This window comes from Pecten maximus, chromosome 17 (genome assembly GCF_902652985.1).
Source record: "Pecten maximus chromosome 17, xPecMax1.1, whole genome shotgun sequence".
NCBI lineage: Eukaryota > Metazoa > Mollusca > Bivalvia > Pectinida > Pectinidae > Pecten > Pecten maximus.
The window spans coordinates 7,502,853-7,521,493 of record NC_047031.1 but is presented as its reverse complement, the minus strand read 5'-3'; the positions used below and the strand labels follow the sequence as shown (position 1 = coordinate 7,521,493).

At 37.6% G+C, this 18,641-nt stretch overlaps 1 protein-coding gene across 1 annotated transcript; it reads left to right on the top strand.

Moving 5' to 3' along the window:
- The first annotated feature begins 6,308 nt into the window (after positions 1 to 6,308).
- On the top strand, positions 6,309 to 17,910 carry LOC117315619. Its single transcript, XM_033869889.1, has 3 exons — positions 6,309 to 6,718; positions 9,657 to 9,854; positions 16,605 to 17,910. The coding sequence occupies exons 1-3, from the start codon at positions 6,319 to 6,321 to the stop codon at positions 17,240 to 17,242; spliced, it is 1,236 nt and encodes a 411-aa protein (XP_033725780.1). The 5' UTR covers positions 6,309 to 6,318; the 3' UTR covers positions 17,243 to 17,910.
- The last annotated feature ends 731 nt before the right edge of the window (positions 17,911 to 18,641 follow it).

The following is an 18,641-nucleotide window of genomic DNA, read 5'->3' as shown; positions in this document are numbered from 1 at the left end:
GTACTTAAAACTTAATAATCATGACATCCTACTTTAAAAGGAGGTCTCGGGCATTGAACAAGTCGTCATCGTGGCAGCAGTTGTAACAAATTAAGTCGTATCTTGATGAAACCCATTTCTTAAATAATCCTATTGTCATGGAAATACAGTCAGAATGAGTCCATATCTCACATGAACCACACAAAAGATAATTTTGCGACGCCTTTCAGTCCAAGTTGCATGTGATACATGGGTATTTTTTGAAAACGTATGGAGATTTCCGTGTTTTCCTCATGGCGAATGATGGGATTATGGTAATCGTAGTTTCCCATCGATAGTAAAAATCCCTACATAAAACGTATGAATTGTAAAACCAGCCAATCGGAATCACTGTATACGTTTTATAAACAATGGCCACGCCCCTACCTACTCGGTGAAATGTACAATAATACACCTGTCATAATTACAGCATTTATAATTTGACGTTATGAAGACATCGTTACGATTGACAAGATTATTGTTTACATATTGACTTCGAAGAAGCCATAATCCAAATTTAAAAGAAACAAAAGCACACCTTTCAAAAATCCAATTACCATGGCTTGGTAATTCACCTGGCTTTGGTGATTGTAATGCCAACAAGCTGTCAGACATCAAATTTTAATGCATTGAATTGGTACCGACATACCGGCATCGATACAATTATTCAAAAAAATACATCATTGTATTTGTTACACCTGGATATTATCCCACAATTCCTTACAGACTTGACGTAACTCACAGATGCCAGTCTTTCACAATCAAAATTACAGTAGGAGAATCATGACAAGAATAGCGCTCTTCGGCAGTAGTTATATTGCTCGACTTCAAAGGTTCTGCGGGGGACAGTTACCTTTTGATGGGACATTTGTTGTTTTTTTTTTGGTGTAGGTGGCATGACTGCAGACAAAGTTTTTCAGTTACAATATTTAAAGAGTGCTTTCAGGAGATGCTGGCATTTCACGCTGATGTGGTATACATTTGTCTCGGGGGAAATGACATTTCACAAGATTCCTGCCCAGCTGATATTGTAAGCCATATATCTATTATCGTGGATACTATCAAAGCCTCCGGTGTAGGTGTTGTTCTTGTGCAGGAAATTGTCGCGAGGGGAAAGTTTAGGGGAAATTTGACCAGACAACATTTTAGACGTCAGCACCTCCAAAACCTTGCACGTCCTTAAATGACCCCGGCTGTTAATAGGACGTTAAGCAAAACAAACCAAATATCACCGTAGCAGATGGCTTTCCAATTCATCAAAATAAATATAAATGAAACAAAAAAATGAAAAAAAAAAAAAAGATTTTTATTTAAAGTAAAATTAAGTCACACTTAATGATTCAATGATTTGTTAGAATTTGGTCATAATACGTTTGATATGACCATATATAATCCAACTAAATACATAACAGATAACTAAAAGGTCCGATCCTATACGTTATACCAGAGACATATATACAGAGAGATTAGTAACATCGCTATTTCCCCGTACACGTAGTGGCTCCCTTCATTCGTGACCACTCAAGCGTATCCCTTATCGAGAGCGACCTGTCTCCTATCAAACGCAGGCGAGCGCAGGTAAATCGGGCTTTGTTCATGTGTGTATCGATGTATTGGAACTTATTCGACATGTTCTGGTTAATCCGCCATTACGTCACACCAAAACATCGTCATTTTAAATACACACAGAAAGCACATCGTTTTATTTTGGCCACTACAAAAGTTACCACATTAACCAAAAACTATCAAACTTATGGGATATAGTCTTATTGATCATGCACATTGTTGTCATTTATCCGTATTTTCGAAAATCCATTGGGTCCTATTCGACATGTCCAAGTTGTAATTAAGCCGCCATTACGTCAGACCAAAACATCGTCAATTTTAAACGCACACAAAAAGCACATTGTTTTATCTAGGCCACTACAAAAGTTACCACATTAACCAAAAACTATCATACTTATGGAATGTGGTCTTGATTATCATGCACATTGTTGTCATTTATCCGTATTCTCGAAAACCCCATAGGGACTTTTCGAAAATTGGAGATTCCCGCCGATCTTTCCTGCGTTGTGCTTGACTTTCATACTCAAAATACAAACACTTGGACAGCAAATTGTGATATATGACACTTTTGCACTTTGATATTAATCAAATTAAAGCACATAATTGGATCTTGGTGATGATTTCAAATAGAAATTTTCGATAATTATGTGTCTGGTTTTCAAGTTTTCTCCAATATGGCGTATAAGGGCAAATAGAGAGCTGCCAATCTCTGTATATATGTCTCTGGTTATACCTCCGATTCTGCCCGATCCTGGAAATCGTCTTTTTATTATCAATTTGTTAAAATTTGGTCATAATACGTTTGATAGTCTTTACTAGATCTCATTTTTACAAACGAGGAAGGGATGGTCGAAGATATCAATTACCTACCAGGAATTGGGAAGAGCGACCACATTGTAATTAGTTTTAACTTTATCATTGCACGTCAAATACCAACAACACATTGTGAAAAAAGAAACTATTTTAAGGGGCAATACGACTCTTTACGTGAAGAATTAGACAAAATAAACTGGCCCATATTATTTGAAGACAAGTCACCGGATCAGTCTTGGAATGTCTTTTTTGAAACCATTACAATACTACTAGAAGACAAAATACCCGTGAAGAAGACATCTCCCAACAAATCCAGATGGAAGTCCCATTTAAATATAGAGGCCCAAAAATCCATTCGATTAAAAAAACAAGAATGGAAAAAATATCTTCACTGTAAATCAGATGAGAATTCCAATTCCTATAAACTAGCTAGGAACGTCGCAACCAATAAGATCCGGAATTCTCACTATCAGCACGAAAAAAACATTAGCAGAAAACATTAATAACAACAGCAAGCTATTCTGGAAGTACGTAAAAGAAAAAACTCGAACTGGTATGTCTGTAACCAACGTGGAAAAAACTGACGGTACTATCACCAATTCCCACCAAGAAACTGCTGAAGAACTAAACAAAGATTTCGGCACTGTATTTAACAAACCAGATGACGACGATTCACCATACTTCCCAGTGAGACCACACCAAACTGCACTATCCAATATTAACATCGACAAAGAAAAAAATAAAAGGGCCATAAAAAAACTGAATCCAAACAAATCACCAGGGCCTGACATCTTTCATCCTAAGTTGCTACTAGAAACCACAAACCAAATATTAGAACCATTGGAATACATATTCAAAAAATCTATGGAAGAAGGAGTGATCCCCGACAGCTGGCGAATAGCAAACGTAACACCAATCTTCAAAAATGGTAACCATCATAAAGTAGAAAATTACCGGCCTATTAGCCTAACATCTATCCCAGGTAAACTACTTCAAAGAATTGTACAGGATGAAATAGTAAAACATATGGATAGTAACAACTTATTCACAGAGCACCAACATGGCTTCAGATCTGGCAAATCATGCACTACAAACCTACTTGAGGTACTGGAACACTGGGCTGAAGCAGTGGATAAAGGAGAAAATGTTGATACTATATACCTGGATTTCAGCAAAGCATTTGACAAAGTCCCACACAAACGTCTGCTGAAAAAACTACATCACTGGGAATGTACTAATGTGGCTACAGGACTTCTTACGGGACTAAAACAACGTGTAATCATTCAAGGGGAAATGTCCAGTCTGGTAGATGTAACTAGTGGTGTGCCCCAAGGTAGTGTACTGGGCCCTGTTCTGTTTTTGATATACATTAATGACCTCCCAGATGTAGTTCATCATAGTGTAATGAAACTTTTTGCTGACGACTCCAAGCTATTTAGGAACAACAAAAATGAAACAGCATCACCAGAACTCCAATCAGACATTAACAACATAGTACAGTGGACCATAGACTGGAAAATGTCCTTAAATACAAAAAAATGTAAGCACTTAAACATTGGACACCAAGCCCAAACCCCCACATACCACTTTCCTCCTAACAATCAAATTGAGAAAGTAGCAAAAGAAAAAGACCTAGGGGTGACCTTTGACAATCATTTGAAATTTAGTCAACACATTAGCCAAACAGTCAGTAAATCAAATAGTATTCTGGGTCTAATTTTTAGAACTTTTCTGTACATGAACATAACCATGTTCCTATCGCTATATAAAAGTTCGATTCGACCAAATTTAGAATATGCAACACAAGTCTGGTCACCATCATTAAGAAAAGACCAAATAGCCATTGAAAATGTCCAACGACGAGCCACAAAAAGAGTACACTCTATAAAAGACCTGCCATATCAGCAAAGACTAAAAACACTTGGGCTACCAACCCTAGAATACAGACGTAAACGCAATGATGTCATTGAAGTTAAAAAATACTAAACAATATAGACATATTGGATAAAAACATGCTCTTCACGATGGCACAAACTAATACCAGAGGACATTCCAAAAAACTATATAAAAACCAGAGCAGAATGATAGTCAACAGGGAACTTTTAGTAGACGAGTGGTGGATTCATGGAATTTACTCCCCAGTACAGTAGTAGAAGCCCCCACTCTAAATGTTTTTAAAAATCGTCTGAATAGACATTGGCACAAAGTATCTTTTAAGTTTTACCCAAGTTTTTATGATGTGCAACCGGATAACAGTGAGTTATTCATACAAGATGCGTCAATATTAGCTGATATCAGCTAACCAGCGACGTCGAAGAAGAGGTATCAGGTATCAGGATATGACCATATATAATCCAACTAAATACATAACAGATAACTAAAAGGTCCGATCCTATACGTTATACCTCCGATTCTGCCCGATCCTGTAAATCGTCTTTTTAAGTCCCGCGCGAGCCAGTTCATTATTGAGAAAAATGGCAATATTTTGTATAATTTTATTATCAATTTGTTAAAATTTGGTCATAATACGTTTGATATGACCATATATAATCCAACTAAATACATAACAGATAACTAAAAGGTCCGATCCTATACGTTATACCTCCGATTCTGCCCGATCCTGGAAATCGTCTTTTTAAGTCCCGCGCGAGCCAGTTCATTATTGAGAAAAATGGCAATATTTTGTATAATTTTATTATCAATTTGTTAAAATTTGGCCATAATACGTTTGATGTGACCATATATAATCCAACTAAATACAAAATTATTAAAACTTAATCGAACAAGGGAGGTCCAATGTCAGTGTCAGTGGCATCATCCGTGGACAGGACGTCGCTCCTCTCCACGGCACGTGGTCCGGTACTGATTCAAAGAAATGCCTACAATGAAAAAAATGAATAAGTTTCGGCCCTATTCTATACATGTATTAGTTTTATATCAAAAATAGAAATTTGGTCTTAAGAAATACGTATCGCCTATAGATGTGTCTTTATGTGCCTAATATATAAATTTGTAATAATTTGAACCTACGTCGACAAATGATAACACCAGACAAAGCTTGTGAACCTTATTTAATATGGCGCGGGAAGGATGTCATAATTAAATATTTTTGCCTAGGCAAAAGTAGAATATTGCCTAGGCAAAAATATTTCTGCCAAAGCAAAAATAGTTTTGCCTAGGCAAAATTCGATAACTGCCTAGGCAGAAATAATTTTTCCTAAGCATAAATCGAATATTGCCTAGGCTGAAATATTTTTGCCTAAGCAATATTCGATTTTTGCCTAGGCAATATTTTATTTTTGCCTAGGCAAAAATATTTAATTATGACATCCTTCCCGCGCCATAATTAAATGCGTAATATTTATTAATCATAGATTATTGAATCACATTAAAGTAAATCTAATTAGAGTACAGTATATAGTCATAGCCGATTTTTTCCTGGGCCGATTCAACCAGACACCGTTTTTGGTCCAGTGAGCGCAGTATATTTATGTGAAAAATACTCAATAATTCATATAATTTTGTTAAAATTAGGCCATAATGTTTCAAACATGCCCGTTTGAATCAAACTTAATGCATAAGCATAGCGGAAACGGTCCGATTCTACTCCGATCCTGTCCGATCCTGCCCGATCCTGGTCCACTCGATCCCATTCAGGTCCGCGGTGTTTTTCGAATAGCGACTCATTTATCGAGCTTTAAAAAAAACATCATTCTAATTTTATTTTTTTTTTCAATTGGTGTTTCGACATGTAATAACACACATTCTTGCATAAAACACTGAGAAATAACACATTTATAATCAATAAACACCTTTCAAACCCATTCAGGTCCAGATTCAGGTCCTTTCATGTCCATTCATGTCTTTAGGAGGACCCCTGTCAACCGCCTAACCCCTATACTTCCGGTTGTATTGAAAGCGATGGCGACAGGTAAACGGCGTTTTGAGGATTCGCTGACAGGTGCGACATCCACAGCGTGTAAGAAGTGCCATGATAATGATGATGACGAAATATTTACAAGTTTCCCTGTGAAATTGATAAGGCAAATAGCAAAACATCTTGAGACTTTGTGCTGTGAAAGCGACTATGTTTTCAAAACACTTAAGATTTTGAACTGCAACGGTGCAGACTACAACGGGGGGATTCCCTTTGCGAAAGCCTACTGTAGCGTAACACCAGGGACACGCACTCTGTATTTTGGAAGTGTATTTGTTCATGGAATAAAAATGTTAACGGCATTTTTAAAAAATCGCCAGGTACCAACGGACTTACCAAGGAAACGTCTTCTGAGGAAATTGTTGTTCTTCCTATCCGACGAAGGTACAGTACTCTAGTACTATTCCTATTTTTTTTTACAGTTTTAAAGACAGATTAGCTGTGCATGTATCCAAAACAAGACACGTTTAAGTCTGTTGTAGATAATCTCTTGATGGAGTCATGGACTTGTAACTGAAAAAAATACAGTAAACATTTTATTGACCTAATTCAAAACGAAACTGAAAGAAACCAGTGTTTTGTAAAACGCGGAACGGAGAACGGAACTGAATTTTAAAATGTCACTTATGGTGGTGTATGTAATGACTATTGAGGTATTTTGTAACGTTTTTAAAAAAAATGTTAGCAAAATTGCATTTTACCATTGAGAGTGTTTATTTTAATGACACCCCTTTTTCTTATATTGAAAACTTGTCTTTTGGTGTGTACACCATCAGACATCAGAAAAGGAATGATTTAAGATGCTGTAAAATCACTGGAAATCAGCAGAAATGAACAGAATATCTCCGCTGTTAAGCTATCAACAAATGGCTGAAGCGTACAGTTTGTTTGTTTTTGTTTAACGTCCTATTAACAGCCAGGGTCATTTAAGGACGTGCCAGGTTTTAAAGGTGGAGGAAAGCCGGAGTACCTGGGGAAAAACCACCGGCCTACAGTCAGTACCTGGCAACTGCCCCACGTAGGTTTCAAACTCGCAACCCAGAGGTGGAGGGCTAGTGTTAAAGTTTCGGGACATCTTAACTACTTGGCCACCGCGGCCCCTGAAGCCAGGGTACAGTTCTATAGAACAATCGAGACGCAAATTGTGGATTGTGAATGTATTAATTAATTGAAAGCTTAAAATGTATTAAACAAAAATGTTGAGTTGTTTCTTTTAATTTTATAAACAATAGGTCTACTGGTATCTTTATGTAGATTCACTTGAACTATTATATCTGAGAAACCAGGACTGCAGTAGTTATAACCATCATCGTGACACAACAACATTTATTTTTTGATACAACATATTTCAACGAATCGTTTGATGTAAATATATGCATGCGTTTTTATTGCGTTTATGTTGTGTTAATATAACTGTAAACACAATAAAAACACCATTCAATCCCTATTTAAACATCTGTCAAGTATTTTATTTAGAAAGCTAACACTTTAGTTTAACAAATTTAGTGATTAGACTGCCCGCTGTGTAACTATACACCTATTAAAACAGACTGATCATTCAGTGGCACCAATGACTTTGATTAAAAGGATCCTATATCCTAACAGTCTTAGTGATAGGATCACTGTCACTTCATTATTAAATTCTGACCTAATTATCCCTGCATGTATACATGTATATATATATGTTGACATGTTCACAAACCAATCTCGATCGCTTGTTCATGTGAATTATCAATACCATCAATGGTGTAACTAAGCGTTAGTTGATCTAGATATCATTTTTCTTCGAGAAATTTGTTTTGAATGATGTCGACTACCTGTGGTTGTACATTCTTATCAACTTGACTACCTGTAAGTTAGTCTACAGCTGTTTGAACTAATTAAATTAGACTTTGGGATTTTCGGTCCTCTACGATACACTGTAATCACTAGTATAATTTTAATTAGCTTGAACTGTGTACAGAAACAGACTGGCTTTTAATGTAGACTGATAAACAACACAATTTTTTAGTACAGAAACAGATTGCCATTTCAGGCAGGTTTATAACAGAATGTTCACTATCTTATCAGGGCTTTTTCTGAGGGCCTTTTGGGGCCGTTAATGGGCCCCATTCCCAATTGAAATTATTTCATTTTAAAGCCAAATTCCCAAAACTTTCAGTTTACTCCTGAAAAACTCTTTCCCAATTCACCAATTTTCTTCCCAAAATGAGAAAAAAAGGTCCCATCCCAAACCAGTGAGAAAAAGCCCTGCTTATGGGCAAGTCGATGCGATGGAGCTGCTAGCCCTGAGCTAGAATACCACTGGCCCCGGGGAGTCAGGCTAGTTGATTAGTGCATTCCTGTAATCCCAGATTAGAAATTTTCATGAAATGAATTTTATTCCATTTGTTTTTCTCCATCCTGCTAAGTACAGCATTGGTTTCACTCAAGTACTTCAACCTAGGCTTATTTAAGGGGCATTCCTTCGTTTGGACATCAGAAGTGTGTTAAATTTCTCTTGATAAAATCTATGCTCCAGTGAGGATTAAGTGAGTTTTTGTGCCTACCAGAATAATGATAGCTATATAACGCTAAAATGTACAGAAATACTGTCTGCCTGACATTCAAATTGAGAATTTTTATAGTTTAACACTTTGGTTTCCCTTGAGAGTAAAACTGCCATATCAGTGTGTGCCAAACTCCGTTGGACCTTCGGTCATGTCCGAAAAAGTCATTTCAGACCGGTAAAAATATTGTTATACCTACCTGACAGTCCGATAAAAAAAATCCGGAAAAAAAAATGTCATTTCCGGTTTTTAGTCGGCCATGTTACCACTAAGATATACAGTGGGGGCTGTGCCTGGTAAACCTTTAAAACGAATGTTACCAAGTGAAGAAGTGAAAGAAAAACGGATGGCATATAAGGATTCAAAAGAAATTAACAATGTGTTTTGTAAATTAAGATTCTGCAACCTAATGGTTTGACAGTTTTTTCTGTTACCAACAATAAAAGTTGACAGAAGAAACAAAAAATAGTGAAATTAAATAAAAAGAAAACCTAATTTTTGTTTTTTTTTACTTGTAAATTTTGTTTTGGACCTGTAGTTTTTTTTGTTACCTGCCCTAATGTCCTGTACAGATTTCAAAAGTTTAGTACACACTGCAATATTAATTTAAAGATTATAACTTTTACTATTTGGGGAAAAAAACCAACATATTTGCCATTTTGGCGACACACACTTTATTCTAATGGAATGTCAAGAATGTTCTAAGGCTTAGATACCCATGCATTTCTGACATTTAATATAGTGAATGGTTCTTATTTTAAAATGTTTTGCAGGAACACATTTGCTGCTGAAAGACTTAGAAAAGTTTCATGAAACCGAGCTTATGATGGTCTTGGCTAATCACCTTTATGGAAAACTGACATCATCATCTAAGTACATGATTGATAAAAACTCTACCAAGGAGACCGACCATTGTCCTTGTAACTCAGAAAGCTGTCGCCTGTCGGGTCAGTTTGCAGATACAGGTATTGGTAAGTATACTGTATTTATTCTAATAAACGCCCCGGGGCGTGAAATTTTTCCAGGGGGGAGGGGTGTTTGTGTTTAATGGAGATCAAAATTTCAGAGTCGGTAAGTTGTGAGATCTGTTGTATGTACCCATTTCACACCATGAAACATATAGTGGTACTGTGTATATAGTTACTGAAACTTTGTTTTGTGGTTTGTGTTAGTTTTATGTTGGATATCATTTAAATAATTACCTCTGGACACACGTGGATGGATATATAAGTGTGCCACGGTAAGTTCTTTTTCTCGAATTGAGGAATTTTTCTTTCCAAAAAAGGGGGGGGGGGGGGGCGTTTATTAGGGTGGGGGTGTTTATTAGAATAAATACGGTACACTTATATTAAGCATTGAACTGTTACAAGATTTACATAATTAATATATCTGTCATCCAAATTGTATTCATGTCGACTGTATACCAGCGTCTGGTAACAGTTCAATGATTTACATTTATAAATATTTACAGTCTGTGTGACAGTCTCCCATTAATCCTGTGTTAAACCAGATGGTATTTATCACCGTATAAGTGCAGCCCAGATAACATGACGTCACTTCCGGCAATGCGTTGCTGTTGAATCAAACCTATCAAGGATTTCGACTTAGAACATTTGCGTAAATATGACGTCATTTTGGTACTTTGTATTACACATCAATTTGAATGCAAAGCAAGCGCTTCAATGAAATCGTTTTCACATGTGCCGTTCTTTCAATTGAAGAAACAGGAGAATACCAGAACTAAAACCCCAGATTCAGCAAAGAGAAAGTGAAGTTTTTTACATATCTTAATGTAAATATAACATTAAACGCTTGTTAGATTGTATTTATTGTCAATATCAATGCAATCTGGGTGACAGATAATAGAATGACGCCCATTAGCGCGTCAAGAATATTTATCTGTCACCCAGATTGCATTCAACCAAGCGTTTAATTGTTAAATAATTTCGTTCGTAACTGATGTATTTAATTTCCGGCTTACCATATTGACTGCAATATGATGTCACTAAGAACCAGGGGTTGGATGAGGAAGGGAGGGGGGGTTAATACTCGACCATCCCTCGTACATGTTCACCTTTAGATAAATTTCAGTGACATGATCCCTATAGTTTATTGTAGATTATTTGGCCCAATCAAACAAACAAAAACATCACATATGTGAAATTTTGTGATTGATCCAATATTCAAGGTAGAAGTTTGAAATAGCTAAATAGCTCTTACAGAACTGTTAATCACAGAATTCATCCCTTCCATAATTAGGGCTTCGTATCAAAGATACGGGTTCCCTTCGTTATGTTGTCACTACATTTGTCTGTCCGTCTCTATAAATTTTGTTCCTGGCTTATTACTTAAGTATTTATTGAACAATTACTGCAAAGTTTGTCAAGATGTTCAGTTCACAAAAATGCATACGGAGGTCAAAGATAAAGGTCAAGGTCATTAGGTTCAGAGGTCAAGGTCATTAGTTCCAAAGGTCAAGGTCAAAACCGAGTACCTTTTCACTGATGAACATGATTTATTTGTGATAGATACAGATCCTGTCTTTTTAAAATGTATCATGTTATGTGCTTGATCTTGCCTCATATTTTGTTATCCCCTCGATCAAAGATGTAAGGTTGCTGTTCCTCTTTCAGATCATCTGTCATTCCATTCATGCATATCACCATTTCAGTTCAATATCACAAGATCAAGTGAACCAATGGTATTCAAACTTCACACAGTGGTTTCTAATTATCAGAGTTGCTTCCAAAAGGTCAAAATCAAGGTCACTGTAACTAAATAAAAAAATGGTATCTGTCAATTCCCTTGCATTGATCATGAATAATTTTAACCTCAAGTTTCACACAATCATGATTCGTACAGATTATGAAAAGTACTTGAATTTAATGTCAGTGCTGGAAAAGTGCTGAAATTCATAGTCATTGCTGGAAAAGTGCTGGTATTCAGGGTCAGTGCTGGAAAAGTGCTGGTATTCAGGGTCAGTGCTGGAAAAGTGCTGGTATTCAGGGTCAGTGCTGGAAAAGTGCTGGTATTCAGGATCAGTGCTGGAAAAGTGCTGGAATTCGAGGTCAGTGCTGCGAAAATGTTTGAATTTGCTCACGAGTGCTTGAAAAGCTCTTGCTGTAAACATCCTTTTTCAGATTCACAGGATAGCATTATTAGTCCCCAACTGCGGGACTTTAGGTTTTCACCCTGTCCATCCATCTGTCTGTGTTCATTCTCTGAACACTTGTCTCAGCCAATGATTCAAGGTATAATGGTGAAATTTGGTATGTAGCTTCAGTGTGAGTAGCTACAAATCAAGTTCGAATGTTGTGGTTTTTCGATGAAGACCACTGTTACTATTTTTAGCAGGGCACAGTAGGGAACATGCTTTAGCAATACTCACCAAAGGGTCAGGATGACCTATAGTCATCATGCTTTGCCTGTCGTCGTGCGATGTGTGTAAACTTTTCACACTTCAAACTTCTCCTGTTCAATTAGTGCCATTGAGGTGAAACTTGCCTGAAATGATCCTGAGAATGTCTTGACCAAGTGTTGTTATTTTTTCGGGTCAGTCTGAAATCAAAGATGGCCCCATGGCAGCCATTTTGAAAATCACATTTTAAACGTCTTCTCCTGTTCCACTGGTGCCATTGAACTGGAAACTGGTAATGATGTTAAGGAAGGAGAGCCAACAAAGTGTTGTTATTTTTCAGCCTCATAAAAACTTTGACATGGCAGCCACGGCATCCATTTTTAGCTCACCTGGACCGAAGGTCCGGTGAGCTTATGTCATGGCGCAGCGTCCGTCGTCCGTCCGTTGTCAGTCAACATTTGCTTCAAATCGCTACTAGTCAAAAAGTTCTTATTGGATTTTGACCAAATTTGGCCAGAAACATTGGATTTTTACCAAATTTGGCCAGAAACATCCTTGGCAGAAGGGGAACAGATTTTGCATAAATGGTGACTCTGACCCCCGAGGGGCCAATGGGGCGGGGCCCAATAGGGGAAATAGAGGTAATTCCTTTGAATCGCTACTAGTCATAAAGTTATGAATGGATTTGAACCCAATTTGGTCTGAAAACATCCTTGGGGGAAGGGGAACAGATTTTGCATAAATGGTGACTCTGACCCCAAAGGGGCCAAAGGGGCGGGGCCCAATAGGGGAAATAGAGGTAATTCTTTTAAATCGCTACTAGTCATAAATATTTGAATGGATTTGAACCCAAGTTGGTCAGAAACATCCTTGGGGGAAGGGGAACAGATTTTGCATAAATGGTAGCTCTGACCCCAGAGGGGCCAAAGAGGCAAGGCCCAATAAGGGAAATAGAGGTAATTCCTTTAAATCGCTACTTGTCATCAAGTTATGAATGGATTTGAACCCAATTTGGTCAAAAACATCTTTAGGGGAAGGGGAACAGATTTTGCATAAATGGTGACTCTGACCCCAAAGGGGCCAAAGGGGCGGGGCCCAATAGGGGAAATAGAGGTAATTCCTTTAAATCGTTACTTGTCATAAAATTATGAATGGATTTGAACCTAATTTGGTCAGAAACATCCTTGGTGGAAGGGGAACAGATTTTGCATAAATGGTGACTCTGACCCCCGAGGGGCCAAAGGGGCGGGGCCCAATAGGTGAAATAGAGGTAATTCCTTTGAATCGCTACTAGTCATAAAGTTATGAATGGATTTGAACCCAATTTGGTCAGAAACATCCTTGGGGGAAGAAGAACAGATTTTGCATAAATGTGACTCTTGACCCCAAAGGGGCCAAAGGGGCGGGGCCCAATAGGGGAAATAGAGGTAATTCCTTTAAATCGCTACTAGGTATTAAGTTATGAATGGATTTGAATTCAATTTGATCAGAAACATCCTTGGGGGACGGGGAAGAGATTTTGCATAAATGGTGACTCTGACCCCCGAGGGGCCAAAGGGGCGGGGCCCAATAGGTGAAATAGAGGTAATTCCTTTGAATCGCTACTAGTCATAAAGATTTGAATGGATTTGAACCCAATTTAATCAGAAGCACCCTTGGGGGAAGAAGAACAGATTTTGCATAAATGGTGACTCTGACCCCCGAGGGGCCAAAGTGGCAGGGCCCAATAGGGGAAATAGAGGTAATTCCTTTAAATCGTTACTAGTCATAAAGTTATGAATGGATTTGAACCCAATTTAATCAGAAGCACCCTTGGGGGAAGAAGAACAGATTTTGCATAAATGGTGACTCTGACCCCCGAGGGGCCAAAGTGGCAGGGCCCAATAGGGGAAATAGAGGTAATTCCTTTAAATCGTTACTAGTCATAAAGTTATGAATGGATTTGAACCCAATTTAATCAGAAGCACCCTTGGGGGAAGAAGAACAGATTTTGCATAAATGGTGACTCTGACCCCAAAGGGGCCAAAGGGGCGGGCCCAATAGGTGAAATAGAGGTAATTCCTTTGAATCGCTACTAGTCATAAAGTGATGAATGCATGTTCTAAAAGCAATTCTTGAGGTCTTTCAGACCTTAGAGAGTCTGGACTTCATTAATCTTTAAAGCAGTTTGGATTACCACACTATAACCATATATAGCATTGTTAGAGATTTACAAATAAAACAAATTGAATATGAACATTATTTTGACATTTGGCCTAATCCAACCAGGTGAGCGATGCAGGCCCCATGGGCCTCTTGTTTAACATGCAGAGGTTAATCTAGACCAATTTTACTACCGAAATTAGGTAGTATTCCCCACTGATGGTGTTTTCCCCTTTTAAGAAAAACAAATTCTCCATCAAGAAAAAATATCACATAAAACAGGGGAAAAATTCCCCAAAATTTTGATGAAATGTTTTAAGAATTATAGCAAAGAATAGCTGTAAATCTTGAAATTTAAAGAATGATTCAAGACACTGTGGCCATTCATTTCCCCTAAATTTCATAATGAGTAGTATTCCCCAAATCCTAGATTAACCCATGAACATGATTGCGTAATCATGGTTTTCCTGAACAATACTTTACTTGAAGCTTCTTCTCAAGTTCCACCAGTAGGATTCAGCTCTAACTTACCTGAATGATCCCTAGATGGTCCTTACCAAGTGTTGTACTCTCATTATGTTATGATGCTTAAGTAGGGATTGGAATTGGTCTAAGTTTCAGAATTTATTTGGAAACTCGAAATTGATTGATTATCAATTGACAGTTTTCTAAATTTAGCAGAGAATTGGCCTTTTGGAAGAAAATTTATGTACATCTCAAGTACTGTACATTTGTTAGCTCACCTGCCCGAAAGTGAGCTTATGCCTTGTTGCGGCATCCGTTGTCCTTCCGTCCATCCGTCCATCCGTCCATCCGTCTGACGTCAACTTCTTCTCAAAATCTAAGAGGCCTAGATACCTGATATTGGTTATGTGTCATGCAGGGATGAAGAGCTACCAAGTTTGTTCAAATGAATGACCTTGGCCTACATTCAAGGTCACAGGGGTCAAATATGCTGAAATCTTTAAACATTTTCTTATTAATTAATAACCAACAGGTCTTGGAGTAAATATTGGGTCTGTAGCATACTGGGGTGAAGAGCTACCAAATTTGTTCAAATGAATGACCTTGACCTAGATCCAAGGTCACATGGGTCAAATAGGCTGAATTCTTCAAACAATGATTTCTCAATAGCAAAGAGACCTGATGTAAGGCCAGTTGTGTACTGGAATGAAGGAATACAAAATGTATTGACATGAATAAACCTAGCCTCACTGATATTTGAATAAAGTGGTTATCAGCATAGTATATGCAGAAATAACCTAAATCAACTTCAAAGTTGCTGTAGAGCCAGGTGAGCGATACAGGCCCATTGGGCCTCTTGTTGCATATCTTAACCTTTATTATCAATAATTTTGAACACAAACAAAGCATTCAAAGGTTGTTGATTTATTCAAATCTCCTTAATTGGTTCCAAATTACCAAATAGATTGGTAAAATATAAGATAATCTACTTCTTGGTTTGGTAATATTACAAATATAAACAAAACCAAAGCTTTACAAACATTTCCAGAAACTTTCGATTATTTGCCTGTATCACTTTATCACCAGCCCTCCACCACTGGGTTGCCAGTTTGAAATCTACGTTGGGCAGTTGCCAGGTACTGGCCATGGTTTTTCTCCAGGTACTCCGGCTTTCCTCCACCTCCAAAACCTGGCACGTCTTTAAATGACCCTGGCTGTTAAAAGGATGTTAAACAAAACAAACCAAACCAAGCCAAGCCTTTTCAAAATCATCTATCATTGTTTTTTTAGGGCAATCCATCCGTCTGTCCGGTGTTAAGTTTTTCATTTAAACAACTTTTTCTCAATAAGCAAGATGCCCTGGGACTTGATATTTGAGTCTGTAGCATGCTGGGGTGACGGGCTACCAAGTTTTATCCGATGAATGACCTTGACCTTCATTCAAGGTCACATGGGTCAAGTAGGCTATGATCTTCAAATGACTTCTTCTCAATAAGCAAGAGGCCCAGGGACTTGATATTGGGACTGGAGCATGCTAGGGTAAAGGGCTACCAAGTTTGTTCCAATAAATGGCCCTGACCTTCATTCAAGGGGTCAAATAGGGTAAAATTTTCAATTATTTTTTATCATTGGCTAACCACTGTGTAAGCCCCATAGGCCTCTTGCTAAATATCTACTCCCTTTTATCATACCACTGACATGTGATTGTGTGTGTTTATGTTCTGAGTGTTAATACAATTTTTTTCTATCGTTTCAGGAAACGAAGAAGTCTGGCATGGAAACCTGGACATAATTGTAGACAATGATATGGTTGGTCTGTCTTACCCATCTGGAAATAAAGAAGAAATTCTGGGAGGAAATGAAGCGAAAATAAGGCATGTCGATCTCTCAAGAAATCAACAAATCATTTCACAGACCATTGTATTTTCATTTCTTCAAAAGCAGCGACACCCAGATAGTAACAATTTTCTGTTCCCTTGCATTGGAGCTGCACACGAAGGAATGGTGGTGTATTTTTATGATTCACAGAAAGATATTCTACTGGAAAGCTCGTTCATTCCTTTCATGTCAGTTGAAGGCAAAGTCAACGTCCATGCCATACTCGCTTCTTGGTTTGCAGTTAATTACAAATATCTGTCAAGTGGAATACCGTGTTCTAAATCACATGACGATAAATCCGCGTTTTTGTCCCATGTTAAAGAAAAACTTGGAATCTATGAACATAATTTGAAATTCGGAAATTTGGGTGTTCCTGTAAGTTTTGAGGATGATGAAAGTGATTTAGAAGTTGAACAATCTGACTTTCTTTCTGAAACACGCTGGGAGCTTCTGGAACTTGGCTCCATGCCTGATGGCCATTCTGAACAATATTGTCTTCTTGATAAAGAAATGTAGTAAAAAAATTCTGTAATAACTTTGAAATCTGTTCTTGATAGAAAATATAAAAAAAACATGTACTGCTCTTAAATTCAATGGCTCCATTGTCTGACGGAACAATACTGTTATCTTGACAAAGAAATACAGCCGACCCCTCAATAACTTTGAAATCTGATTGTTATCTGATGTTGGTATTTCATGTACTGCCATAGAATCTAACATAACATGTCTGTTCAGTGCTGAATACAGTATGTTTAGTAACCCCTACCGGTGAAACCAGTGGGATTATATAGATTATCTTGAGTCCGTCCATCTGTCAGTCGTCTAGTGTTCCACACTTTGTCAGCCATGGTTCAAGGTATGTTTTAGAAAGTTAATATGTAACTTCAGTAAAAGTAGCTAGAGATAAAGTTTCAGTTTCTGATTTTTTGGGTCGAGGTCAAGGTCCTTGTTACCATTTTTAGTGGGGGCCGGTAGGGGACATGTTTTACTTTACCAATCATCTCAGAATGCTTGTTCTCATTATCCTTTAAGCATATTTTCACACATTTTTACTTTATTGAACTGAATGGGATCAACTGCATGAAACTAGACAATGTCCATGTCGACATTGTTGGCCGCCCACCCGGAACCGGTGACATTATCACGACAAATTGTTTAAGAAAATAAAAATCACCAGCATATCATAAAAGTTGTTTTACTTGTGAGACGTGACACGTCCTAAATTTCCAGTCGTTAAACTGGTACAACCATCATTTTTGTTACAGTTAAAGGCCAAGAACGACCTAGTTTAATATCCCACCGGACAGCAATTAAAGAGGGGGAGGAGGGAGGCGGGGCTTATCTGTAGCCTGGGTTGCTAGGCTGTTACTCACCCACCACATGGTCTAGAGCCGAGATGTAAACAAATCCAAATATCACTATACAAATAACTGTGAAGTCACTTTTATGCGTATTGATTTGTCAATTATGTTCTCAATTATATGTATATACACTAATACATATATCACTTGGCTAGTTAGTATAAAGTTAATAGTTGAACAATGCACCCACAAACCGTCTCCAAATGTTAGTTCTATAGTGATACACGGGTTCTGTATATACTTTTTTTCCCCTAGATGATCTCCATGCATTGGGTACACGTGGGTGAGAAATTGAGGTGTATTTCCGATCCACATTGTCATTCCAGTGTAGAACAGCCAAATTGGACCTCACTAAGTACTGATCATCACTGAAGCATATCCTCTTATCTTGAAAAATGTTCATCACATTGTTAAAACTTTCTACATAGAAAGTATCACGAACTAAAATATAATCATGTGGGTACTTGTACAGAACCGATTTTTTTATTACACCAAACAACAATTTTGATGCAACATCATTGATGACTTGTCTGGAGGGTTCATAATTAGTGTCT

Bases quoted from the DNA above. Each gene is read 5' to 3' on its own strand.
- LOC117315619 (XM_033869889.1), top strand. From the start codon at position 6,319: ATGGCGACAGGTAAACGGCGTTTTGAGGATTCGCTGACAGGTGCGACA. The intron at 6,719-9,656 runs GTACAGTACTCT...AATGTTTTGCAG, and splicing joins GTTCTTCCTATCCGACGAAG to GAACACATTTGCTGCTGAAA. The intron at 9,855-16,604 runs GTAAGTATACTG...CTATCGTTTCAG, and splicing joins GTTTGCAGATACAGGTATTG to GAAACGAAGAAGTCTGGCAT.